Source organism: Lampris incognitus, chromosome 21 (genome assembly GCF_029633865.1).
Source record: "Lampris incognitus isolate fLamInc1 chromosome 21, fLamInc1.hap2, whole genome shotgun sequence".
In the NCBI taxonomy this organism is placed as follows: domain Eukaryota; kingdom Metazoa; phylum Chordata; class Actinopteri; order Lampriformes; family Lampridae; genus Lampris; species Lampris incognitus.
The window spans coordinates 14,792,597-14,820,577 of NC_079231.1; the positions used below are offsets into that span (position 1 = coordinate 14,792,597).

At 49.3% G+C, this 27,981-nt stretch overlaps 1 protein-coding gene across 1 annotated transcript in view; it reads right to left on the minus strand.

Annotated features, from left to right (window-relative positions):
- Positions 1 to 27,981, minus strand: part of anos1a (anosmin 1a) — a 39,557-nt gene that overhangs the window by 10,076 nt on the left and 1,500 nt on the right. Inside the window, exons 2-13 of the mRNA XM_056301078.1 lie at positions 25,649 to 25,696; positions 17,733 to 17,798; positions 16,557 to 16,779; positions 14,862 to 15,046; positions 14,497 to 14,626; positions 12,902 to 13,107; positions 11,494 to 11,620; positions 10,300 to 10,407; positions 9,175 to 9,263; positions 8,209 to 8,380; positions 6,786 to 7,012; positions 4,596 to 4,737 (exon numbers count right to left, since the gene is read on the minus strand). Of these exons, the coding sequence (XP_056157053.1) occupies positions 4,596 to 4,737; positions 6,786 to 7,012; positions 8,209 to 8,380; positions 9,175 to 9,263; positions 10,300 to 10,407; positions 11,494 to 11,620; positions 12,902 to 13,107; positions 14,497 to 14,626; positions 14,862 to 15,046; positions 16,557 to 16,779; positions 17,733 to 17,798; positions 25,649 to 25,696 (1,723 nt within the window). The remainder of the gene's footprint in view (positions 1 to 4,595; positions 4,738 to 6,785; positions 7,013 to 8,208; positions 8,381 to 9,174; positions 9,264 to 10,299; positions 10,408 to 11,493; positions 11,621 to 12,901; positions 13,108 to 14,496; positions 14,627 to 14,861; positions 15,047 to 16,556; positions 16,780 to 17,732; positions 17,799 to 25,648; positions 25,697 to 27,981) is intronic.

The window sequence follows — 27,981 nt, forward strand, 5'->3', positions numbered from 1 at the left end:
TCTACACCCTGGTGCCCATAAACATGTAAACCTCTGTATTTCATGTGAGCGGTACAGGCAACATAAATCATCTTTTGTTCTGGTGCACCGGGGGAAAAAACTACCAGTATAAACCCACTGTAAACCCTACCTGGATTTTTTTTCTTGTGCTGGGCTGCATGCCCTTTGATAACCACACACAAAACAAATCATCTGCACTTTTATTAAAAGACCAGTGTGGGTCTGGGGCTGTCCTCTTCCCCGAGACGAGCTACATTTCTGAGTGGTTGGCCCTACATCATAATAACTCCATGTCTGGAGGGTATTATGGAGAGAGAGACAGAGAGAGCGATGAAAGTCAGATGGAGGCGCAGAAAGAAACAAATGGACAGATAAACAGACAGACAGTTGGTTGGTGAGGCCAAACAGAGAGAGGGGGGCTGAGGGGAAATGGGGGTTTGGAGGGAATCCATTGTGTAGGGCACATCCCATTGAATTAAATAAGATATTACGTTTCAATTTCAAGGTCTCCTTGCTCATTAGGAGCCAAGAATTCGTTTATTATCAGATCTCCTTGCTCTGCTTGTCCTTGTAAACTGTCCAGAGGCTAGCTAAACATGCAAGGCTGTCCCATGACACCATCACAGATCTGTGCCTGCCAGTCGTATCAACAGACATCGCGTCAGTATTGCAAGAATCAAAATGCCTTTTAGAATGTTATTGTTAATTACTGTTACCCAGTTACTTAACATGAAGAGGATTTTGTGGAGAGATTGGACATTAAGTAAGATGGTGTTTGTGTGCAGACAGAGGGTGGGAGAGGGAGAGCTTGACACAGCGTGATAAAATTGCTAAGCATTACGTGCACATTTCTCATCAAAAACATCCAATTTCAACAAATTCACCGACATAAAAGGTAGATTTGCTCAGCTCCGCGCCGTAACACTTTGGTTTGCAGGCGCATTTCATTTCCATTACGTGCACGTTTCAACACGGTCCACTTGAAGTGAAAACCAAATCTGCTTTGGCTATTGCACATCATGAATCCATTTTTCAACAAGTCCTCTCGAGGAAGTTTTATGTGTGTTTGAAAAGGCAGTAGTGCAGTTCCACACAGTTTCAAAACACTCCATGCGTGTTATGCTGCAAAATTATTATTGGTTCATTAGGGTCACCACGCTTTTTAAACAAAACTCTCAAATGGTACCTTCATGGCATGTGCAGTTCTAAGTAAGTGCCCCATACGGATCTTGTAAACAGCTTAAAATACTCAGTGTTGTAAGACCGGCAATAGCTCTTCCTTTCATATCCATGTGGATCTCGTGTTTGGGAAAGTAAACTTTTAATATCCTATCAGTGGGGCTTCTGGGACTGAAGCCTTTACCTCAGCTCACCCTCTGATGTGAAGCATGATGGTTATTATTGCTTTTGTTTTTAGTTCTGCCCAGGAATGTAGTGAGGGTGACAATATTTGAAATTTTAACATTTCATTTATGTCCCTAAGCATCCAGAGTAATTTGAATGCAACAGTTTCATGATTTTCCAAAGGATCCTATTCTATTCTATTCTATTCTATTCTATTCTATTCTGTTCTGTTCTGTTCTATTCTGCCACCCAACTTAACAAATTTTTCCCTTGGTCCACCTTTCATCTCTCTCGCTCTCTCTCTCTCTCTCTGCCCCCCTCTCTCTCTCTCGCTCTGCCCCCTCTCCCCCCAACTCTCTCTCTCTCTGCCCCCTCTCTCTCCCCCACCCCTCTCTCTCTCTTATTGAAGACTGTGTTAAATGTATTAAGGCGGGTAAAGGAAAAGTCCTGGACCTTGAAACGTCCATAAATCCTGTGTAAAGATGGTCTTTATGTTCTGGGCACAGCTATTCTTTATCCAAATGGACTCCCACAGCAGCGCCAGTGTACAGTGTGCGCCAGTACATTTATCCTTTTCATGTTGCATACAAGTGTTTTAGATGATATTTCATCACAGAGCCGCACCAGGCCTGAGGCCCATTAGCATAAACAGAGCATTAAGAATCCCAGCTGTTGACTCTCGTGACAGTCTGACGTGTGGTACCGCGGTAACTGTTTTCCTCTACAGTATCTCCGGCGAGATTGTGAGATATCTCTGACGCGATACCGTGGTGCAGACTGTACGCCATACTGTACGTGCAAACATGAGCGCACACGCATGCATTCATATTGAACCTACGCACGCAAACAACCACTCAACACTAATAACACACATACGGTACATGCAAGCACACACACACACAGCTGGTGAAGCCAAGCTGAATACACATACGCATTCTGCCTGACAAGCTTGAACAAAAAGATCAGTGCACGGTGGTGAATGGGAATGAGGCATGACGCAATGAGCTCTGAGCAATGCGAGCGTTCCTCGGCAGCCTGTGTGTGCGCAATGTATGCGAGTGCATGTGCGTGCGTGTGTGTGTGTGTGGGCGTGCACGCGCAAGCGTGCGCACACACTGCTGCATAATCCCCCGGGGTTCCGCTAACATTTTGTTTGCACACCCACCAAAGAATGATGGTGATAGAATTAGAGTGCAGATCTATGCTTTCTCATGGCTCCGCTCTTCCCAGTTGGAATGCAGTCTTAGTTACGCCATCGTTTCAAAAAAAAAAGAAATTTCCCAGAACAGACAAAGGTCGAGGCTGAATTCAGAAAAAGATGCTGATGAGCTAACCAGAAGAAGAAGACGGCTCAAATATTAAGTAGATTAGAAATGACATGTGCCGCATTCACTTTGATGTTGAGTTTATCTTTACTTTAAAAAAAAAAACAAGAAAACAACAACGTCTTTTTACAGGGTCTCTGGGGGGTTTGCAAAAGGTTAAACACACGCACAGAAGAGACGGATCAGGTTTACAATAGACACTCATTCAGACACAAATAAACCACAACTAATAAATACAGTATATACAGCATTTACAGTATAAAGTCAAAAGGACGCTACATTTTCTAACCAAATTCATTTGCAACGACGGTAGAAATGATCACTGAATTGGAGCAGGTAAAATCTTTTTTTTTTCTTTTTTTCTTTTTTTTTAGTATTAAAATGTTTTATAGCGTTTCTTAGGGTTAGCGACCCAGGCATAGGCAATGACAATGCTAAGATTTATCTGTGTTTTCTGCATGCAAAAACCACCAACACATTTGACAAGGGGGTACGGCATGTACTAAAATGGGCTAGTCACTGTAACTGCATGCTATTCAGATGTGTAGCCATACATCTAAAACTACAGGAGGAATTTACCACTTGTGAAAAGGTGGGCAATAGGGCTGGGCAATAGATCAATATTAGAGTTTACTGTCTGTCAGTGATGTGGTGTTTGAAAACTGGTTTTGGTTTGATAGTTTTGGTTCAAAGTGATGAATCCCAGTTGTGTTCTTTATTTAATTATTTAATTATTATTTCTTTTAAAAAAAAAACCCTTTTTTTTCTCCCCATTTGTACCCGTCCAATTACCCCACTCTTCCGAGCCATCCCGGTCGCTGCTGCACCCCCTCTGCCCATCCGGGGAGGGCTGCAGACTACCGCATGCCTCCTCTGATACATGTGGAGTCGCCAGCCACTTCTTTTCACCCGACAGTGAGGAGTTTCACCAGGAGGAAGTAGCAGGTGGGAGGAGCACACTATTCCCCCCAGTTCCCCCTCCCCGAACAGGTGCCCCGACCAACCAGAGGAGGCGCTAGTGCAGCGACCAGGACACATACCCACATCCGGCTTCCCAACCGCAGACACAGCCAGTTGTGTGTGTAGGGATGCCCGACCGAGCCGGAGGTAACACGGGGATTTGAACTGGCGATCCCCGTGTTGGTGGGCAACGGAACAGACCGCCACGCTACCTGGACACCCCCCCAGTTGTGTTCTTAAATATGGTATTATTGCATATAAATATCATGTAAAAAATCCTTCTTATTATCATGTTAATGTTATTTTCCATATTGTCCATCACTGGTGGACCCCAATTCCTTTCTTGGCAGAACTGGCATTAAATCTTATTGCTGGGTCAAAGTTAAGTATTGAGTAAGGGATTTTTCCCCCCTGCTGGACTCTGACGAGTTTAGATTTTTCGAAAGTCACGTTGGCTTATTGAAGTTAATATTTGTATTGCTATCTCGACTTTACTAGTCTTCTCTTTTCGTAAGGGTTGCATGGGAGAGACAGAGAATGGCTTGAAAGTTGGGAGGGGGAAACTGTCATGACGCTGCTGAGGCCGCACTTTGTCACAGCCAGGAACCGCTCAACAGATTCTCCAGGGTCCTGAGTTTGATTTATGCGATTCGATCAGCTATTCACTCTCAATGTCTCTCGATGACTGGCTGCTCAATGTGATGCTTCCTCAGTCCGACTCCTAAATGAGAAGAGATTAAAGAGTCATCAGTCAGCCAGCCAATGTATCGGTTACCAGGCGATACAAATGGCAGCATGATAAGCCAAATTACATCAAAACTATTAATCATTCACCAATCATTCACCAAACATCGACTCCAAAACACACTTGCACTAATAATTCCTGGAATTCCTCCTGATTCCTGAAACTCGAGATTTTCTCGTATGCTCACAATGGGAGCATTCATAGTGTGGGTGTCGCCTTACTGTGTTTGACGGTAGCGTGGGATCTCGGGGTGTGGAAGGTGCGACTGGTGACAGGACCCTCTCCATCCGCCGTGATCACCTGCACCTCCAGCCTATAGACACTGGCCAGATGCAAGCCGGAGACCACCAGGGTGTTATGCTCCTGAGACAGGAGGGGACAGGAGGCGAGATGAGGGGAGAGGAGAGATAAACCAGGGGGGAAAGCAAAGCAGAGGAATTGGGGGGGGAAACAAGGGAGGCTTTTCGTAGTGTATACATTATCGCCAGGGAACCATAAACATGGAAACGCAGAGAATAAACAATGGCTCCCTAAACACAGTGTTCCCGCTTCTTTTCTTTTTTTTTTAAGAAATAATTTTCCAGGAGTTTTGCTCATAAATGATAGCTGTTGTTCATTGAAGGTCAGTTCCAGTGTTAATGAATAACTAAACCCCAGACCATTTTAGTGAGTTTGCTGACATCTATAGGTGGAAAAAACCATGTAAAGGCTAAAAACATGGCAGGCTGGTCTTGGTACTCTGTGACGTTAGCATAGCAGGATAAACACAGCTGCAGCTAATAACATAAATAATGGGTCTATTGGATGTAGGCGTACCAAAGAACCAGCACTTACAGACCAACAGAGCCAGCACTAAGAATTGTCAGTAGTGCCGTCAGTGCTGGTTCACCTACATCCAACAGACATCACAGAGTACCAAGACCAGCCTGACATGTTTTTAACCTTTATATGGTGTTTCACCTGTAGATGTCAGCAAGCACACCAAAATGGTCTCGGGTTTAGTTGCTCTTTAAACCTGCAGTGCGTAAGTTTTGTCTCCCCCTTCTGGCAGTGAGAGTCATTACTAATCTTCTTTTCAACGCTGTCCAACGAGAAAAAGCTGCACCAATCCGTGTTTGTCCTCGCCGTCGATTCTTTTTCTTTTTTTCCTTTTTTTTTTTATCCTCCCTTTCAACATCGACTTTCTTCTTTCTCTGGAGAATAAAAATATTTCTTATACACTTTTTAGATTTTTCCGCCATAGCTTCCAAGCCCAGAAGCTTTCTGGGAGAACTCCCTGAAGGCAAGCCAATCAGGGGCATGCAAACGCTTTCGTAACACGGAAGTTTTGCTCCAGCAAAGCGATCGTTGCTGGTTGACGCAAAATGCATCACTATGCATCACTTCCGGTGCGCCAGCGCGGGAATGTCGCCCCAGACACCGGATTTAAAACTTCGGTATGCTGCAAAATACAGAGAGATTTACCTGGCGGTGATAGGCTTAATCAGCATTGTGTGAACTTGTCTGGCAAGGGAATGAATGTAACGGACGTTCATTTATGTGTAAAATTCCTGCACTCAGGCTTTACCAATGAATCGGTGGAAGCCTCAACAGTCTCTAAATGGACTATGTAGTGTAATAATTTTCCACAACTTGAATAGTATTTCCAGAACATTTTGACCAGTTTTGCAATTTTCTAGGGGTTTTCCCATGACTGGAAAACTAGTCTATAAATTTCCCGGATGCATGGGAACCCTGTAAATATCACCTCGGCTGACCTGATATCGAGGCTTTCCTGTGAGACCAGTTTATTAAGTTTACTCTCCGCCCGGTTCTAAACATGGAAGAATAACTTCTTCCTGAAGGGTTCCCATTTGGCATGGGGGTGATAGATTGCCTTCTCACATTCAGTTTTCTGTGTCAGATGAAAACACATTTACTGACATACCATTATAATAAAGTCAATACAAATATAGATAAGGCCTAACCATGACTTGGTTCTGTCACATTATTTATTCAGCCAAAGAGCAGTTTCTTAGATCTGCTTGTTGACGTTTCGCCCTTCCAAAGGGGTTGACAACCCTTCTCCATAGAGTTGTTTTTAGAATTATTTATGTGGCATTTTCTTATTTTTGAGATTGATTATGGAAGACAGTGGCTGAAAATACTGGGTAGCAGATACAGCGTGATGAAAGAGCTTGAGTTAAATCCAAAAATAGTGAAACTATCCATGTATTGTACAAAACTTACCCTGGGAAACCAACTAAGCCTCATTCCATTCCAAGAACTGATGAAACATTACTTACTGATAAAATAATAATTACTACCATAATCTAAAAACTCAATTAGTTTTTATATTAATAAAACCAACTACAAGAACAGATCATGGACATGAAGTCCAAGGTTTGTTCAGGATTATTTCGACCACTCACTGGGGGTAGGATCTGGGACTGGGAGATGAGGCTATGGCCCTGGTTGATGTTGTTGTGACGGCCGGTAGAGGTGACATCTGCCCAGGTCACCTGGTAGCCCGTCAGCTGGTGCAAGGGATGAGGCGTGGAAAGGTCCCAGGTGAAGACAGCCGTCAGGTTGTTTTCATGGGCCTCGAAAGATGCTGTAAGGTTCTCTGCCTTGATCGGGACCTTCTGAGGAGCCACCCCTGCTGCAACACAACCAAAGAGAGTATGGGCGAATAAAGAAAGGGGAAATAAGCATAAAGGTAGATAGACAGACAGACACACACTACCTACCCAATAGGGACTGAAAGATATTGCAAAAAAATACTTTTTTCCTGATATGTACTGCATTATTAAAGTGGCAATCTCCAAGATTCTGGTTGCATTCATTTTTTGAATACACTTCCCTGGAGTCATTTTGAAACCACTAACTAAGTTGGTCTGCCACTACCCTCTCTGGTGGACCAGCCACTGCTGGGTGACATAAACATGTTGCTACCCATGTGACGGTTGGGGTTTTTTTTGGGGGGGGGGGATTTTCCCCTCTTTTTCTCCCCAATTGTACTTGGTCAATTACCCTATTTTCCGAGCCGTCCCGGTCACTGCTTCCGCCCCCCTCTGCCGATCCGGGGAGGGCTGCAGACTACCACATGCCTCCTCCGATACATGTGGAGTCATCAGCCGCTTCTTTTCACCTGACAGTGAGGAGTTTCACCAGGGGGACGTAACACGTGGGAGGATCACGCTATTCTCCCAGTCCCCAGTCCCCCCCCCCCGAACAGGCGCCCCGACCGACCAGAGGAGGCGATAGTGCAACGACCAGGACACATACCCACATCCGGCTTCCCACCCGCAGACACGGCCAACTGTGTCTGTAGGGACGCCTGACCAAGCCGGAGGTAACACGGGGAAACGGTTGGGATTTTTGGCCGGAACGTCATCACAGACACACATTTGTCTAGTTAGAAGTCTTGTTGGAGAGAGAACTATCCGGGTCTGTGTCCCCCGTCATTTTCAGTTCTCGCCCAGTCTCTGGTGTGATTATCTGTCCGGTCCACACTCCACCTCACCACACAGACTAAATTATCTTATTCGTCAGATGGGCTAGATTATTTTCTTCGAGAGCAGCCATAAAAAATGCAAACCATTTCTAGTTTGTCTTTTCCATCTTGCAGTAACTGATGGACTCGGTTGCCTTATATTGCATCCTTTACAGCGTGACTCTTGCAGGTTTGTACATAACAATGCCGACGATGAAACAATACGCCACTCATCCATAACACACATACACACACATACACATACACACAAATCATTCATGACTAAAAGGATTTTAGGCGTGATCTCTCTGATCTCCACACCACACACTGTGGAAGATGCAGTGCTGCAGGTCTCTCACCCTCTCCTGTGGAACAAGCGATGGGTTTCGGACTTTTGGCCTGGATGGTGGCACAGGAGGGAGTCGAGAAGCTGGCGCTTTCTGCCGGGGGGTGGCCCCGGGTGCTGATGGGCTGCAGGAGGACCTTGTACTTACAGGAGAAGAGCAGGCCCTGCAGGCTGGCAAAGCTCTCCTGCGAAGCAACATCAACAACACATATTTTAGAGCTCTTTTTCCCGTTTCCAACTGTGCTCTAATGAGCTGGGCCCATATCACACACGCATCTGTAACAGCGATAGCCGGCACCGAAATCAATTAATTTGAGTGGAATCGTGGCTGCGTATCAGTGGACTCGCTTCCGGTAGCAAAATAAATTCGTTTGATGCATTTGCACAGAGTTCAACTTTGGTAGACTTTGACGGCCGTGGTTCGCATGCAGCCGTGGAGCAGGAGTAGACCGTAACATCTCTTTAATTTGCTCTATTTAGTGTTTTTGGTCAGCAAGCTTTCAGTACACATGACAGAATTTTGCTCTGCTGATTCCTGGTGTGACGAGGGCCTCGGAGAACATGCAGAGCAATGAGCATGATGCGAATAAATCCCATCGTTGGCTCATTTTCTAACTACACCCAATACTATTGACAGTTTTGTCCCAAAATGAGCATCACGTGGCATCCTAAATAGCAGAGATCACTAACGTCCACTTTAAATAATAAGAAAACCAGAATGATATCTACTGATCAGCAAAGATTGATTACAGCATTAATTAAACCGTTCGGCATTATCGATATTGCAATGGATGAATATGTCTGTAATTCCAAAATGTGAAATCACATTTATTTTCTTACGCTGGATCGTACTTCTGTGACAAGGTATTCAGGGGGGAAGAGAAAAGAAGAAGACTAGAAGAAGAGAGGGAAGTGGACGGGAGGGAAGCGTTCGTTTTTCAGGGTTGCCTTGTGGTGGCTGTGTGGTTCAGAAGGTCACCTGTGTGATGAGCTTCTCGGTGGGCCTCGTCAGGTTGTGTCCGCAGTACTCCGGCCCCCACTGGACGCGATATCGCACCACCGAGGGGTCTGGGGGGGGGAAAGACAAAAGACTCACCCAGTCAACCTTTTGCACGGGCACGGGCCAGTCAGTTCCTTCATCTAGATACACACAGAGAAAGGAATCGACTTTGCTTGAAGGAGGTGTGTGTTGTCTGTTTTTTTTTTGTGCCCCTCTTTCTCCCCAATTGCACCCGTCCAATTACCCCACTCTTCCGATCCAGTCACTGCTCCACCCCCTCTGCCGATCCGGGAAGGGCTGCAGACTACCACATGCCTCCTCCCATACATGTGGAGTCGCCAGCTGCTTCTTTTCACCTGACAGTGAGGAGTTTCCCCAGGGGGACGTAGTGCGTGGGAGGATCACGCTATCCCCCCCCCCCCCCAAAACAGGCGTCCCGCCCGACCAGAGGAGGCACTAGTGCAGCAACCAGGACACATACCCACATCCGGCTCCCCACCCACAGACACGGCCAATTATGCCTGTAGGGGCGCCCGACCAAACCGGAGGTAAGACGGGGATTCGAACCGCCGATCCCCGTGTTGGTAGGCAACGGAATAGACCGCCACGCTACCCCGGACGCCATGTGTGCTGCCTTTGCCAGAGCCTTTGGTCGCTTCTTCAGAAATAACCTAATGTGATTAGATAAGGGATGCATAAGGATTCAGTAAAATCCAGAAAAAGACCCTTTCAGCGGTGAAGTGGTGTCAAAGCGACTGCGTGCTGAGGTGAGAGGCAGCTTAGCGCCTGGAGTGCCGCACACTGGGATGTGTGACGGGCGCAGTTCATGTCGGCACATGTGCGGCTGGCTGACGCGCGCGTCAGGGCGGATCGTCTCCAAACAAAGCAGCCTCGCGGCAGGGCCTAATTACAGATGATCGGCCGTCTGAGGTTGACGACGAGCTCCTCGCTGTTTACATAACCGACAGGGGAGGTGGTTTGTGTGGCAAAGGGGGGGGGGTGGATTTTCTCTGCCACTGATGTTGACAGCAGGTGGATTTATTTTTTTGTGGCTCCCGTCCACACGCCATCCCCGAACGCTGCAGCACCGCCCGCCGTACGTACCTGTACTCGCCTGCCAGTAGACGCGGACTTGCAGCAGGCCGTCCTGATAAAACGGCGTGCCCACATCCAGCATGTCGGGCGGAGGGCTCAGCGGAGTGGCGCTGGTGGCTTGTGGATCAAAAAGAAACACAAATCAAAGTCAGTCTTTCTTCTTTTGTGTGTCTACGTGTGTGTTTGAGAGTGTGTGTGTGTGTGTGTGTGTGTGTGTGTGTGTGCAGGCACCACAAAAAAGTGTTTCATCATTTCATCACCCTATAATGCTGCTATTTCCCGCCATGACACCCATTAGTTTGGAGGTGGATGTCACCGGTGGCATTATTTGGAGAGGTTGTTATAAAACGCCTCTTTAACTGGCATTACAAAGGCTCCACACTGAAACCAAGAAGCAGACGATGCTACCTCGGAGGGTGCAGTCAGCTGTTGGGACATGTTAACGTGCCCTTTTTTGGGAACTTTTTACAAACCGTAGTGTCAGTCCCCGCAGCGGAGAGGCACACACTCCATCCCAAAATGTGTGAAGTTGTGTTAAAAACAACGACGGCTAAAACCCAAAGTGTCAGTGCGTTCTTTTCTTTGTATCCGGCCAATTACCCCACTCTCCCGAGCCGTCCCGGTCGCTGCTCCACCCCCCTCTGCCGATCCAGGGGAGGGCTGCAGACTACCACATGGCCTCCTCCAGTACATGTGGAGTCACCAGCCGCTTCTTTTCACCTGACAGTGAGGAGTTTCGCCAGGGGGGCGTAGCGCATGGGAGGATCACGCTATCCCCCCCCCCCCATTTCCCCCTGAACAGGTTCCCCTACCGACCAGAGGAGGTGCTAAGTGCAGCCTAGCCGGACTCCACACCAGGTGATTTCACTGATTAGCAACCCTTCAACCAAAGAGGAAGAGCATGAGTGAAATCACCTGGCGTGGAGTCGGGTCGGGATGAAAACCTGCATACACATGGCTCTCCATGGCACATGGTTAGCCACCGCTGCGCTAGTGCAGCGACCAGGACACATACCCACATCCGGCTTCCCACCCGCAGACACGGCTAATTGTGTCTGTAGGGACGCCCGACCAAGCTGGAGGTAACACGGGGATTCGAACCGGCGGCCCCCGTCTTGGTAGGCATCAGAATAGACCACTGCGCTACTACACTACTACTCCCAACGCATTGTTTTCTGATGTTAGCAGAGTCGGTGGCCCTACCGCGCTGAGTGGTGAAGTGAAGCACGGCTTTGGGTCCCTTGAGTTGAGTCTGTCCCCAGTAAGACACGGCCTGGACCTCCACGCTGTAGCTTCTGTTGGGCCGCATACTGTCCAGCTCCGCGTGGCTCTGTGCATCCAAGGCGAGTAGACACACACACACACACACACACACACACACACACACACACATGAATGTACAGAAACACACATACATGCGCATTCATAATATGCAAGGCTCAACAGTTTCGGTTTTTACTGTGCCGAATTTCGCCACAAGAGGACACTGTTACTTGCATAACCTCACACGAACAGGAACAACGTTTGGATCCGTGATAAACATAAAATCTGGGTGAAAATCAGTTCAAACCGACCTGCTCCTTTTAAAAAAGCTGGGTATTTTTCCGAGAAAATCGGTAAAAAACCGGAAACGCTGAGCCTTGACAACATGTGAGGTCACAAGAGAGTATCTAAAGTTCCACACTGACTGTACTTCCTGTTGGATTAGACTGGTTGCACGAGTATAAGGAAGTGCATAATCTATACACGGGCAATAAGACCAACCACATTAGCCAGAAACAAAAATAAAGCTTTTATGTATTTGAATGTTTTTTTTTAAATCCTCTACGCCTCAGCTGTCAACGGTTTTGGCCACTGGAAAAGGTGGAATCCCCTCAGGGGGCGGCATTGGGAACCAACGTGAAGGCTTCTTTGTTTACACCAATTAAGTTTCTTGTGGTTTTACATCTCGGAGAAGCCCAGAGTAAAACGCTATTCAGCAGCTGCATGTCGGGGCAGGGGTAAGCTACGGGCCAATTTAAATTCCCTGGAAATGTACCCCGCCTTCCTCCTTCGTTTGATATCAAATCCGCTTTGACCATAATGTTTTTACCAGTTATCAATCATGTCTGACACGCCATTTTTCTCGTCAGTGTTGCATCGCTAATGTGATGGCTTCTGTCATTGACACGCCTAAAGCTACGATCCTGAAGATCATTATTTTTTGTTTAATTTACAGGCCTGCCCCTTCCACACCTTACTGGAAACACTTTGGGTGTGAAAATGGGGCAGAGGATCCTCGGAAATCTGCCCCGCGTAATTTCTCTGGTATTGCATTGATGAAATAGGGTCTCAGAGTATCTCGGCGCGCACCACAATGGGGTTTGTTTTTGTTTGTTTTTGTTTTTATTCATGCACCTAACAGGAATGTCTTTGGACTGTAGGGAGAAACCAGAGGAAACCCATGCAAACTCCACACAGATGGGCATAAATCAGATCCAGGACCCTCTTGCCAAGATAGAGGATGCAAAAAACAAAAAAAAGGATATTTGTTTGCATGAAAATGTGCAGGGTTGCAGCTGAACAATACGCCACACAGTTTGAGGTCTCTGTAGTGGAGAGCTGTCCTTACCGCTCTTACTGTCTTTCTCTTCCTGGTCACTGGTGATGCCGAGGGCTCTCCGGCAGCCTTCCAGCTCCAGGACACCTTGTAGTGATGGACGGGAACATCCAGGTCATCAGGTATGCTCCAGTGGAGCCTGGCGGACACCGCCCTACTGGGCCCAAAGGTCATGTTGGCTACCCGCAGATCGGTGGGGGCGGGTGGGCTGGAGGGTTCTGTGGAGGAGCAGGTGTCGGTGATATTCACGGACAGACAGTTCCCGACATTCATTTTCTTTTTCTGTTCATTTGATTTCATTTCATCCTGGCCTTTTTGATCTTTTGCAAATTCGATACTATACTCGTTTAAAATGTCAAAAATAAAGTGTGGGCACCATAAAATTATGCAGTTGTTCCTTGAATAAAAATCATGTGAAATGTCACTTTTAGAGGTGTCCCGCTAAAGAGCAAAAAAAAAAAAGAGAGAAAAAAAGAGTTGCGAACATCAGTCCTCACAAAAAATAAATGCAGCCCAAAATGACATGACATGACATGCCATGACAAGACAAGACAAGATATGTCATGACATGACATTACACAACATGACATGACATAGCATAACATGACATATCACGACATAACATTATATAACATAACATGACGAGACATGACATGACATAATAACATAGCATGACATGACATGACGGGATGAGACGAGACATGACATGACGTAAGATAACAACATGGCAACATAACATAACATAGCATGACATGACATAATAACATGACATGACATGCCATGACAAGACAAGACAAGATATGTCATGACATGACATTACACAACATGACATGACATAACATTATATAACATAACATGACGAGACATGACATGACATAATAACATAGCATGACATGACATGACATGACGGGATGAGACGAGACATGACATGACGTAAGATAACAACATGGCAACATAACAACATAACATAGCATGACATGACATAATAACATAACATAGCATGACATGACATGACATGACATGACATATGCTATTTTGCTGTAACTTTTATCCAAAGCAAGTCACACTATAAGAAAGGCAATATTTTTTTCAATGTTTTGCGCCAGTGGAGGAAAAGACATTTGTCAAAGACTCGGACATACTGTAGGTGTAATCGTAATTATCATTATCCTCATCTTCAAATCTGAGAAGGTTATTAACTAGGGTGACGGCGATGTGTTTATAATTTTATTATTTTCTCTGCAATGACTAGGTGTTAATTAACTGGAGCCTTCACAAGCGACAAGTCGGCTAACAATCTGGAGGGGACAGCTCATTTGAACATCATCTCGGGGTGAAATGAAAAGAAATGAACTGTCAGTTATAATCACAGGTGGTTGTGGGGGGGGGGGCACATCCAATAGCGACTCACTAAAGTCATTAAGCCAGACTCAACTTCATTAGAGTCAACACAGTGATGCCTCAGGATGACACTGCCTATCTCGCTCTCATTCTGTGTCACTCACACACATGTGGGCACACACACACACATAAAAACACATGCAAAATACACAAAACACACACGCACACACATGCAAGTAAGGGAAATAAGATGCAGGCTATCTGACCTCTGCTAGACTGGATGTGGCGACTTGGTGTGGTGAAGCCTCTTGTCCCGTGGATGTTAACCGCTGCTACTCTAAACTGGTACCAGCGACCCGGCCGCGTGTCTGCCATCCTCGCCTCTTGCCCTGTGGTCTGGATGAGAGAGACGTCATGAGTTGAGCAAACTACGAAAGAGGACAGCTCATGAGCCTTCACACCGTCCTAAAACAAGGCGTCCAAGTTGTAAACCCAGCATTTCCTTGTGTCTCCCCTTTCTGCACAGTAAAGACAAGAAATCAAATTCTCCTCACGACGATGGCTGTTGGATCCCAACAGAGACTACAGGGTGCACTGCAGGAGACAACACCTGACTAACACGCAGGCTTACCCGGGCCACCACCTGCCACGGGGTGGCGGTGTCCTCGCTGGGCTGGATGCCGAAGTTCCACCTCCTCTGGAGGATGTAGACCACGGGTTCGGCCGATATATTGAACCGGGTGGACCAGCGCACCTCCAGCTGACCTGAGGCAAGCTCCTCGAAACCCAGCTCCTTCCTTGGCTTCAGAGGGGCACCTGGAGGAGGATGGTTAATTTATTGCATTTCTTGTGCAGCAGCGAGAACGGCTGTCAGGTTGTAAAGTTTAAGAGGCTTTTTCTTCCGGCCCTGCCCTGCAAAATATTTTTTTTAATGGCATAAACTGTTTAGACCGCTGTCTGGCACGCTGCCAAAGTGGACGGCAGAGTTAATGGAAACAATAACCCGGGCAGGAGTCTACTGGGTTAGACTGGTGGGTGAAGCTGGAAAATAGACTTTGAAATGTATGGTTTACATAATTCGTCTTTTCACATAACCGCCCCACAGCTACAGCGCACATCGGACCCGCTGCAGATACTGGATGGTTTCCATCAGAGAGGACGGGGACGCAGGGTCAGCCACAGTGCAGCCACCGTGATGCAGTTTGGGATGCAGGGGTTTTTTTTTCTGAGGGCCGATCAGCTTAGCGGGCAGTGTCAAAAGGACGGATTAGTTTCTCTGCTTCATCCCCCCCCCCCTCCATCATTGTGGCTGCCGTCGTTGTCTTTGCAGGCCGGACCTAATGCTGCCCAACTCAGAGGGTCTATTTTTCTACCTGGGCCACTTCTGACGATGGATTACTCAGGGCAATACAGACGACTTTGGTTATAAACTACTTGTTTGCCCTGGAAATAAATGAAAAAATGAAAAGCCAGAATTTTTTTTGGCTTCACTTGAGTTATGTTGGGTTTTTTTTTTTAGATGTGAAGAACCTCGTGAACTTGACTTCCAACTCAGTCACAAACTGACATTTAAAATGGTGAATGGACTCCATTTATATAGCACTTTTCTAGTCTGCCGACCACTCAAAGTGCTTTATAATGGATGCCTCACACTCACACACACACACACACACACACACAGTCACACGCTGATGGTGGAGGCTGCCATGCAAGGCGCCAACCTGCTCATCAGCAGCAGGTAGGGGTTCGGTGTCTTGTTCAAGGACGCATCAACGCGCTCTCTGGAGGAGCCGGGAATCGAACCAGTGACCTTCCCGATTACTAGGCGACCCGCTCTACCTCCTGAGCCATTTAGTCTCATCTTTAGCTCTACCATCTGTTTGGACTCGGGGATGTGGTGGTGGTGGTGGTGGTGGGGCGGGCCTCCAAATGAGTGCATTTAAAGATATACAAATGTACGCTGTTGTACGATGTTAACGATTTTGCTTTGGTTCTTCTGTAATTAGCGTGATAATCTTCGCTGCTAAGGAGGTTGGTAGAGCTCTCGGGCGCCATCATTTGGTATGGGCCGTGCACGCGGTTTCAGTTGAAGTAGGCTTGCACAGAAACACCATCGACAGAGATGCAAGTAAGACGTTCTCTATCAATTAAGTCCATCTTCGATGGCAATAACATGTAACGCTCGCCACTCAGCTTTAGATATGCAGTCAATACCAGACCTGTTTCCGGTTACAAGAGTAAGACCACGATCTTGCATCGTTCCGTCTATTTCTATGCATGACACGTATTTTTTTTTATGCCAAGCAAAATGCGTGGGTCTGCATACCCTTGTGAAGGTTCTTGGGACTCTGGCATGTGTGGCCACATCCGTTGGAGCAGCATTTTTTCTGAGCCGAGCATTCGCCGTCTTCCTCGCAGCTCTCCACGCAGGCCGCCGCGAAGCCGCTGGCTCTCTCGGGAGGCGGGCAGTCGCCCTGCTTCACCGCCAGCACCGACTGACGGAACTCACAGCTGGTGACGCACTCCCACTGCTTCTTGGGAAACGATCGCTGCATGGGATCAAGGGGAACGGGGAAGTGTCAGTGTGCTGATCGTTAGGCAGGGAAACTCAGTGGACGTGTTACAATCTGGACGGACCGCATGGAAAAACACTTGAAGAGTCTGATGTCACTTTATGGCCGCAGGGATGTAAGTTGCTGCGGCAGTGTTGGGTTTAAAATTAAGAGTCTGTGATGGGGAAGAACTGGGTTCCCAGTTTTTCTCCCCGGTTGTACTTGGCCAATTTACCCAACTCTTCCGAGCAATCCCGGTCGCTGCTCCACCCCCCCCCCCTGCCAATCCGGGGAGGGCTGCAGACTACCACATGCCTCTTCCGATACATGTGGAGTCTCCGGCCGCCTCTTTTCACCTGACAGTGAGGAATTTCGCCAGGGGGACGTAGCGCGTGGGAGGATCACGCTATTCCCCCCGGTTCCCCCTCCCCCCAGAACAGGCGCCCCGACCCACCAGAGGGGAGCGCTAGTGTAGCGACCAGGACACATACCCACATCCGGCTTCCCTCCCACCCACAGACACGGCCAATTGTGTCTGTGGATTCGAACTGGCGATCCCCGTGTTGGTAGGCAACAGAATAGACTGCTACGCTACCCAGACACCCAGGTATAGACAGTTTTATCATGATAACTGCAGAGTATTTTGCACAAAACTCGAAATATATCGCGATATCTGCTGACATACATATTGGAAAAAATACCATGTTACAGAATCCCGCTGAGGTTCATGCCATTGAACTCGTGGTGTTCAGATAAAGATGTTTCTCACCTCACGATGTGAGAAACTATAGGTACCAGATTCTTGCATTCATCAATTTAGTCAACAAAACTGTACATCACGATATGACAATATCCACATCTCAATCCACATCTCATGCCGATACAACACCGGTGACAGATGATAAACGATAATATTGAATTATTGGCCGGCCTTATAGGTCACGCTGTACCTCACACAGGTCTCTGCAGTGGCTCCTCCTCTTGATGTCCCAGGTCTCCTTGCAGGGTTCCAGGCACTGTGGAAACGAAGGAGACTCGCGTGAGGTGAATACTACTGGAGAGACATGTTTCTTACTTGGTGGAGTTTGAGTGAAATGTTTTGCTGGAAGGCAGGTTTTCTCCCAAGCTTCTCCCGAGTCCCCCCCCTTTTCTCTCCTTAATTGTATCCAGCCAATTAACCCACTCTTTCTGTTAGACCCCCTCTGCCGATCCGGGGAGGGCTGCAGAGTACCACATGCCTTCTCCGATACATGTGGAGTCGCCAGCCGCTTCTTTTCACCTGACAGTGAGGAGTTTCTCCAGGGGGATGTAGCGCGTGGGAGGATCACGCTATTCCCCCCCACGCTATTCCCCCTCATCCCTGAACAGGCGCCCCGGCCGACCAGAGGAGGCGCTAGTGCAGCAACCAGGACACATACCCACACCCGGCTTCCCACTCGCAGACACGGCCGATTGTGTTCGACCAAGCCGGAGGTAACACGGGGATTCGAACCGGCGATCCCCGTGTTAGTAAGCACAGGAATGGACCGCCGCGCTACCCGGCCGCCCTGCCTGGTAGAGTCTGAGTGAAATGTTCTGCCTCAGGGCAGGTGTTCTCCAGGCTCCTGGGGTTGTAACCCAGATGGAGAGCGGGTGTTATGTTGCCTCTCCCCATGACTAAGATGGAGTTTGCAGGTATTTCGAAACGCACACACAAAAAAACCCCAAAAACACACACCAGCACTTCCTGTGTGTTCATGTGAACCAGTCAAACCCGCGAGCTCATCGGCGTTGTCCGAAAGCACTACAAAGCTCTGGCCTTTATCAGTCATCTCGACGCTGGGCTGCCGACCTCGGATCAGCTTTGTTCCTGCGAGCATAATCTATGGTCTCGACGACAGACGAGAACCTCGTGTCTGCAGAAACAGCTCAGGTTTTCGGGCGTCTTGTGCAAAAATACGCATTGGGTTTCAGATGGATGTCACGGGCCTTCGGGGTCACGGCACACACTCAGCCAAATTGAAAATGTTCCTCTGCGAGTGGGCTATAAACGGGGGGGGGGATTACTGTAATATATATAATTCGAGCTACAAGGTTTACACGGATGACGCTACTGGCCGTGATTCATCATCATGTGTTTTGAGTCTTTAGAGGGGATTACTGATGTGAGCGTACACACTCGCTCGGGGTACCGTCTGGAATACAAAACGCAGCGACGGACCCCAGCTGAAAGCTAATGAGTGTTTTCTGCTGCTTAAGCACGTTGCTTCTGGAGCATGTTACCAATTACCGCCATTGTCGTATCCTGCGACGGCGAATCTTGCTCCAGTAAGCAGACGCAGCCCAGGGGAGGCTGCACCAATTGCAATTTCATGCTATGGTGAGAAACAGCGGAGCCCGTGGCGAGGAGGTGGGCAACACGGCGTGGCAAGGGCAGGCCGGCCTGGAAGTTCGGGAACCGGTGCTGATATGAATGTGGAACTTTTGCCGTCCCAATGCGGAGGCTTGTCGGGTCGGCGCGCCGCCTTGGCAGGTTTCTGCCGGAATTAACCTTTGTTTTCCGGAAAGCGGGAGTGGCGGCTTTCGGAAAACATGGAGAAGCTCAGGAATGTGGACTCTTATCTCCCCGTGGAACCGTCTAACGATGAACGAGGGCACCCCACTTATTTTAAACAGCTGCTGGAGAGTGTGAGGGGATGTGTGTGTGTGTCCATGTGTGCATGTGTGTGTGCACATTGTATGTGTGTGTGGGGGGGGGGCGTGATAGTCATCGGAAAGTCTGAATAAATGTTTAGGAAGGGGGTTACAGGTTTAAATACAGCTGAGGCATTCACTTTACACACACAACCCTACTGAGTTTGCCCCGGGGCCTGCACTGCAACACACACATCATGTGCATAAACACACACACACACACACGCACACACATCCCTCATGCGTGTGAGTGCACTCACTAATGAATACGTGGTAATGAGGGGCTCGATCTAAACGTAACGTATGGTGTCAGGCTTTGCGAAAGGCTCCGCCAAATCTGGAGGATGTTTATATCATTATCTCACGTTCACGAACGCAAGTGAGCAGCGAACGCACCCCCACCGACACCCACAGCCCTCTGTTAACACACACACACACACACACACACACACACACACACACACACACACACACACACACACACACACACACACACACACACACACACACACACACACACACTTCTTACCATCAACCAGTCAGCACCAGCACAGAGCAAGAGAGGAGAGAAAAGAAAAGTTTTTGCCAGTTGGGCTGCAGTCTTGGAGCACACTTATAGTTGGAAAGAAAGGTTAGCATTTTGTGTGTGTGTGTGTGTGTGTGTGTGTGTGTGTGTGTGTGTGTGCGTGCGTGCGCGCGCATGTCATCTCCCATCTAGCCTTCCAGGCCTCCAGAGAAAAGGTCTGTCCACTAATTCAGGGTGACATTCCGGCTCTCGTGCCATTCCCATTGTTCTTGGGTGTCAGTTAGGATTTCTCCCCATTTCAAGCTCAAACCAAGCATTTCTTTCCACCGCACCGCAAAATTTGGGGGAACTCGAGAGATCCGCTCAGGAGAGATTAGCGACAAAAACCCGAGGTCCGCGCGGCAGCGGAACCGAACTGAGGAGCGTTTTTGTCTCGGCGGCAGAATTTCAGTGTCAACTTTGCGAGGTCACGTTAAGATCCAAGTTTTACTTTGCTGTGCAAAAAAAGAGAAAAGAACGCGGCTTGTTTTTGGCAGGGGAAACAATGCGAAGGTTGCAGCCGGTCGTTTTGTGTGCGTGCGTGCGCGCGCGCGCGCGCGTCCCGGTGCAGACCCCTCCTACAAGACCGACCAGAGATAATGGAGCGAGTGACTTGTGCTGCTGACCATGCAGAAAGCCGCTCTTGTGGGGACGCGGGCTGCAACGCACGACACCGTTTGATTTCGCGCCCAGACCAACTCCCCCGGGAGGAGCTGAGCCACGTCTTTGTCTCTGGCTTCCTGTTCCGACAAATTGCGCCGTCTTTGAGGTGCTTCCAGCCCTTTAGATACCCACGTCCGCAGAGAGACGTGTTAGAGTGGAGCGCTTTCTAGACACGGCGCGTGTTGTGTGGCTCTCCGTAAGGCTGACGTCGCATGCGGAGGCATGGGAGCCATGCTGCAGCGGGAAGCCGGAAGCTGCCCCACTTCCTCCTGTTAACACGAGACTTGATCGGCTTTATCTGCCGCGTGCGCTCGTTCTTATGCACGCGGGAGTTCGTCATTTCAAAACGCAGCAAACGCCGAACGTGCGTCCACGTCAAGTGACTTTGCATCGTGTCAAAGTGCGCCGAGTCAAACTCTTGGCACGTGAAGGCTCTCTCTCCACACGTACGTCTAATTCCGTGCAGCGGCTGCTCGAGGTCTGACGTCGGTGTGAGTGATACGTCACACGTTTTTAAAAAAAGAACAAATTCCGATTGGCAGGTAGCACGAACCCGGCGCGCTCGCTGACGGCTGCCATTTGTGGACGCCTTCAGTAGATGTTGGCTCGCTGCCGCGGCCGCCTTTCTCGCCGAGGACTGTGCGGACAAGCCGAGAGTCGTGGGGCTCACAGCAACAAACAGCAAAAAAAAAAAGGGGTGCGACCGGGTGGCGTGGCGGTCTATTCCGTCGCCTATACCAACACGGGGATCGCCGGTTCGAATCCCCGTGTTACCTCCGGCTTGGTCGGTCATATCTGCGGGTGGGAAGCCGGGTGTGGGTATGTGTCCTGGTCACTGCAGTAGCGCCTCCTCTGGTCGGCTGGGGCGCCTATTCGGGGGGGGGGTAGCGTGATCCTCTCACGTGCTACGTCCCCCCTGGTGAAACTCCTCACTGTCAGGTGAAAAGAAGCGGCTGGCGACTCCACATGTATCAGAGGAGGCATGTGATAGTGTGCAGCCCTCCCCGGATCGGCAGAGGGGGGTGGATCCGCGACCGGGACGGCTCGGAAGAGTGGGGTAATTGGCCAGGTGCAATGGGGGGGGGGGAAACAACAGCAAAATGTAGGAAGTTGTGTGGGGGGGTGGCTGTGAGTCATTCACTTAGTCTTAAACACTAGCAACCCAGCAACCCCTGCTGACACACTTACTTGTCACATAACGCTTCAGGGAGGCCAAGATATTACACACAGCGTCTCTAAACTGTGTTTTGGGGGGGGGGGTTCAACTGAGGGGCTCCGTTACAAACCACAGAAGGCCAACTGGGAAAATTGGACACCGCCGACGACTGACTGCAGCTCTCGAGTGGCCGATCTCAGCAGGTTGTGTCATGCCGTTCGATACCGCTCCGCCAGCAGCGACGCCTCCTCGCGATGACCCCGCCCTCGCACCTCGGAGGCTACAGTAGTGTCATCTTAAGCCCCGCTTAAACGGGGGATGGCGGTGGACTGGACTGTGTGGGAGTGCCTTCAGCTAATCAATTCTGGCACTCGCAAACAGCTGTCTGCCCGGAGTAGATACTGACAGAAGGATTAACAAGGACTCATTACCACCACGGTCCACGGGGACGACACGGGGCCCAGTGGTCACGAGCCAAAGTAATAGACTGTCTCTCGGCAACAAGCTTCAATACACCTCTCATCGAGCTGAAAAGCTGGACCAGGGACGCATCGATACCGGACCTGGCATGATATCGGCTCATAATCAGACCTAAATAGGAAATTGATTTTAGGAAACTTGCTCCGCCCCCCCCCCCCCCCATGCTGAAGTCCAAGACCACGACAGACGTGTCGGGACGTGATGGGGAGCTCTGCTTTAAACTGATGAATCATGGGGGGGAAAATTGATTTTACATCTCGGCAGTCTAATGACTCTCAGCCCGGGGTCTCCGCTCATAACAGCCGGTTCAAAAAAACAAATTTGCTTTTTTCTTTTTCTTTTTTTTTTCCTGGATTGGACGGACGCTCAGAGAACGCGTATTTGAAGTTACGTACCCAGAATCGGCACCGGTTTCGCTTCGCCAGGCCCGGCCCAGAGCTCGTGCTCACAAGTTTACGCTTGGTTTTAAATTTAAAATGCGTTTTGGGCGACCGGATCACAAGTGGACAGCGACACACGTGGCCGTTTACACCTGCGTCCATCGTGCGTCTCCACATGCGTCCTGCTGACCACTTGTGATCAGATTTTGTTACTCCGAAGAAGAAGAAGAAGAAGAAGATTTCCTGTTACGTCCTTGTCGGGGACGCATCAGGACGCATTAGCGTTTACACAGCAAAAGCTATGTGGTCAAATGCGTCCCAGACCACCTCGGCAAGTGGTTTTGAGTAACCGGTTCACAAAACGTTTTGGTGGTCCTTTACACTTGTATTTAGCGCTGTCCACTTGTGATCCGATCGCAAAAAAAAAACAACAAAAAAACGCATTTTAAAACCAAGTGTAAACGGGGTCAAGAGCTCCGAGTGCTCTTGTGAGCGCGAGTCACCAAACGACGCTGGAACCAGATCGCGGGTATTAATGGCGGCTCGTGTTTATGCAGCAAAACATGTGCGGCCAATCATGACAATCCGTAGCAGGCCTTGTTTGCAGAGAAACATGCATTCTGCCGCGCACTAACCAACCACTCACAATCAAAAGCATAAACGACGCGGCCCAACAAAGCAAACCGCGGCCTTGGAGGAGGCGAGCGCTGGCTTCTGCGAATGAAAAACGCTTTGATGAAGAGGGTGCGACGAGATGAAGGAGTTGCGAGTTTGGTGGCGATGCTTCAGAGACCACCTGTCATCGCAGACCGGCTCTGACAGTTTGCCGCATGTACATTGGGGCTCGGGCAGGTCCACATTAACGACGGCGGGGAGCGCCGGGAAGAAAGCGCGCTGCGCAGCAAACTGCACTTACTGAGCTCTCCTCCGGGGGCAGCGCATCGATTTCACAACGCAGCATTAAGTGCCTCTCATTTCGCTATTAACCGCCATTAGAGAGGCGCGCGGCTCTGGAAGCCGCTGGAAAAGGGAAACGCCGCTCCGCATCACACAGGAAGAGGGTGGGGCGGGGGAGGGGAGGGCAAACGCTCTCCGAGTCTCGCTCCAAGTGCCGTTTGACCTTCATGAAGGCTCGTGCCGGGGTCGAGAATAAATTGCCCAGAAGTAGTTGTCCAACTTCCTTTATGGGATCCCAAATATGGCGGGGAGACCTGACACGCATACACGCACACACTACACATGCACGTACGCATGCATGCACACAGGCGCACACACTGCACGTACACGCGCATGCGTACGTGCGCATACATGCATGCACACAGGCGCGCGCGCACTGCACGTATACGTGCATGAACACGTGCGCACATGCACGTACGCATACGTGCATGCACACAGGCACACACACCGCACGTATGCACGCACACACACACTCTACACATGCATGCGTGTATGCACACACACGCACACACAGTTGCGTGCGCCTGAATACGTGCATACAGCGTGTCGTCTGCCGCAACACGAAAGCACAAAACATCAGCGAGCACGCGAGAAGGACTTGCTGGAGCTGAACATGTGGATATTTTCAAACGTAAACTAAACCCGTCTATCTAGTCTGGCTTTCATGTAGTGTTTTATAATGTTATTGTTTTTATTGTGTTATTATTTAAACTTATTAAATTTGTATCAACAGTATTATCTATTTTACTCTATCCTGTTATATCAACAGTTTACTATTGAGCATTACGATTTAATTTATTCTATTTGATTTATAACACTTCACCGTTTTACTATAATCTATTTATTTTTTATAGTATTTCATAATTTTATTTTATTGCTTGAGTTATCCTTGATTATTTATCTTCTTCTATCTTAACTGCATAAAGTTTGATTGGTTGATTATTTGATTGATTGATTGATTGATTGATTGATTGATTGATTGATTGATTGATTGATTGATTGCAGACTTAAGCGGTGTAAGGTACCATGGACCAACTCACGCTGCTATCAAATCATTTCCCCCCTGTGATCGATCAGTACAGGACCCGATCAGTACAGGACCCGGGCGTCTTGCTGGGGGAGCGCTCAGTAACGCAGCTTGGGGAGCAGCGTCAGCCCAATTACCCTCCGCTAAGATCACGCGCCTGGCGGAGGGCGAGGCTGCTAATGCGTGCTAATAACTCCATAGCTCAGCGAGCAGACGATATTCCACACGGGGGTCGTTAAACACCCGGAAATGCCGGAGTCGACCTAAGCACTCGCATATTGGACGTGACACGGAGTTGCCTCGGCGTAGTTACGTGAAAGTGACCGAGGGAAGTGTGACTGTATAGCTGCGTAGCATCGCAGAGGGGGACTAGTGGCCGAGCCGGAACCGTTTCCGCCCGTTGTCGTGTGGGTCTCTCGCGTGCAGCGATGTGTCGGACATCAGGGAATCGAACGCCTCGTTTGCTGATGAATGGCGTCATCCGCAGCAAAGCAAGGGGAACCGAGGCCCGCGCCAGCACGTGGCCTGAGCTATACACACAACCACGCATCCTGCGGACACACAACACACTCACATGCTGTTGTGAGCCTGTGTGATATTGGCACTACAAAGCGCCAACCCACATGTTTACACGCTGCGACACAAGCTCTCCCCCTCCCTCGCTCCCTCTCCCCCTCTCCCTCGGTCTCCCTCTCTCCCCTCGGTCTCGCTCTCTCTCTCTCTCACACACACACACACACACACACACACACACACACACACACACACACACACACTTTCGCTCCTCTCTCACACACACACACTGCGTACGTGCTCGTATCTGGCCGTGATTTATGTGCAGAGAAGTTCGCCGACCTTCTCATCTGACTCTCTCTGTGAAGATCGATCACCTCGATTATGTTAATTCCATTCATATTTCCCAGCAGTGCATGATATAAACATTAAAATCCCCCCCCGCAACCTACCTTTGCACACTGTTTGTGACTGTGACACCATCCCAAGGATCCATTATTCTGGAGGGGAAGAAACACAAGAGAAAGAAGGAAGAAGAAGTCGAGGAACGAGGGAAGGGGGGGGGGGATAGGGAGGAAAAGGAGGAGGAGTGGGAGAGGGCACAAATGAATGAACTTGTCTAATTGAATTAAGGGACATTACAAACACGAGTGTTGTAATTACAGTTTCCAAGCATGTCACAACGTGGAGACAACCTAATTACAGTCTTTCAAGGAAACCTGCGGAGTTCACACTTGCAGCCATGATTGTTCGTTTTCTCTTTTAGATAGATTACCACCCACCCCACCCCCCCCCCCCGCTCTGGACTGTGGGACTTTCTGTCCTTCGTTGCTTCCCACCGTGAGCCTGCCTGGGGATGCATGTTTTGATTCTCCATGAGTATCAAGCGCATATGCAGAATCACAGCTCGGGTCACATAGTGCCTTTGTTCTCAGATTTGGGGGGGGGGGGGGGCTCGGGACACCCGGCGGGGGTCACCAGACGATTTCAGGGCGTTGTAAGATGATACGTGGGATGTGGAAAAAGGTCTCTCTCATTGTAAACGCGCCCTCCTATAATGAAAGTGGGAGCTCATAATCATCAGCTGGTGTCCCAGTTGGCCATGGCATGCATGCATGCGTGCGTGCGTGCACGTGCACGCACGCGTGCATCAGGGGTCACCTGTAGGCGTCACTGTATGGAAAGGGGCTGCAAGCCAATTAAGGTTGGGGGAAACTGATATACGCCAATGCAAAATTCCCCCCTTTTTTCCCCTCCCCAATTGTACCCGGCCAATTACCCCACTCTTCCGAGCCATCCCGGTCGCTGCTCCACCCCCTCTGCCGGTCCGGGGAGGGCTGCACACTACCACATGCCTCCTCCCATATACGTGGAGTCACCAGCCTTCTTTTCACCTGACAGTGAAGAGTTTCACCAGGGGGGGGGGCGTAGCGCGTGAGAGGATCACACCCCCCCCCGAACAGGAGCCCCGGCCGACCAGAGGAGGCGCTAGTGCAACGACCAGGACGCATACCCACATCCGGCTTCCCACCCGCAGACATGGCCGACCAAGCCGGAGCTAACACAGGGATTCGAATCGGCGACCCCCTCTGTTGGTAGGCAGCAGAAAAGACCACTATGCTACCCAGACGCCCCCAAAACTCACTGTTACTCAGGAAGCAAACGAGTCTGCGGTCAGTGCTGTTAACATCCTTCCTGGTCTTGTAATGTCTCAACACCCAGCCGCCGTTAAAACTGGGTATTAAAAGTATGTGGTACTTGGATGCCACAATTAAGTGTTAGGGCGGATCCAATGCAATCAGACACCTATAACTGGAGGTGGGTGAAGCCCGGCACCATTTCCTCCGGTTGTACGGAGACACCTATAACTGGAGGTGGGTGAAGCCCGGCACCATATCCTCCAGTTGTATGGAGACACCTATAACTGGAGGTGGGTGAAGCCCGGCACCATTTCCTCCGGTTGTATGGAGACACTTATAACTGGAGGTGGGTGAAGCCCGGCACCATTTCCTCCGGTTGTACGGAGACACCTATAACTGGAGGTGGGTGAAGCCCGGCACCATTTCCTCCGGTTGTACGGAGCGGCCCCCGTGTTCTACGTGTGGGACTCATGTGAATTTGAGGCACGTCTTGCTCATTTGTTTGCTGACCCTGCATGCATGGTCAGCAAACAAACCTGTGCAGGGTGCAAATATCAGCAGTGGCGGGGGGGGGTCCTGTTTTGGGCCCGATTTTCTGCCATTGTGCCTTAGGGCAAGGCCCCAATTTGCAGCAAATCGATTCATTTCCATTGTAACGAATGGACTGGTGAAGTCATGAACACTGGCTAAATTTGCCTGACCATATACGGCCTGGCCCATGGCTTATACCCCACTTATGCCCATGGTTTGCTCAGAAATGGTCACAGCTTTTCCCAATCGGTGTAAAACAGTGAAGCTGTTAAAGTCTGGCACCAACAGACGCTTATTGTTACGAGTGAAAAGTGACACAGCAATGGCCGCTATTGCCGTGGACAGATATGATCTATGGCAGGATGGAGGGAGGCAGAAACGGCTCGCCAGCCCTGCCCGCTAGACTGACCCTGGCTCCTCATTCAATGGAAGCGTGGAACAATCCAGGTCACGTCTTGACCTCGCGCACACACACACACGCACGCACGCACTCACGCACACACACACACGCACACACACACACGTCATCCTATACTTGTGGGGACCCCTCATTGGCTACATTCATTCCCTAGCCCTTAACTCTAACCTTAACTACATGCCTAGCCTCAACCCTT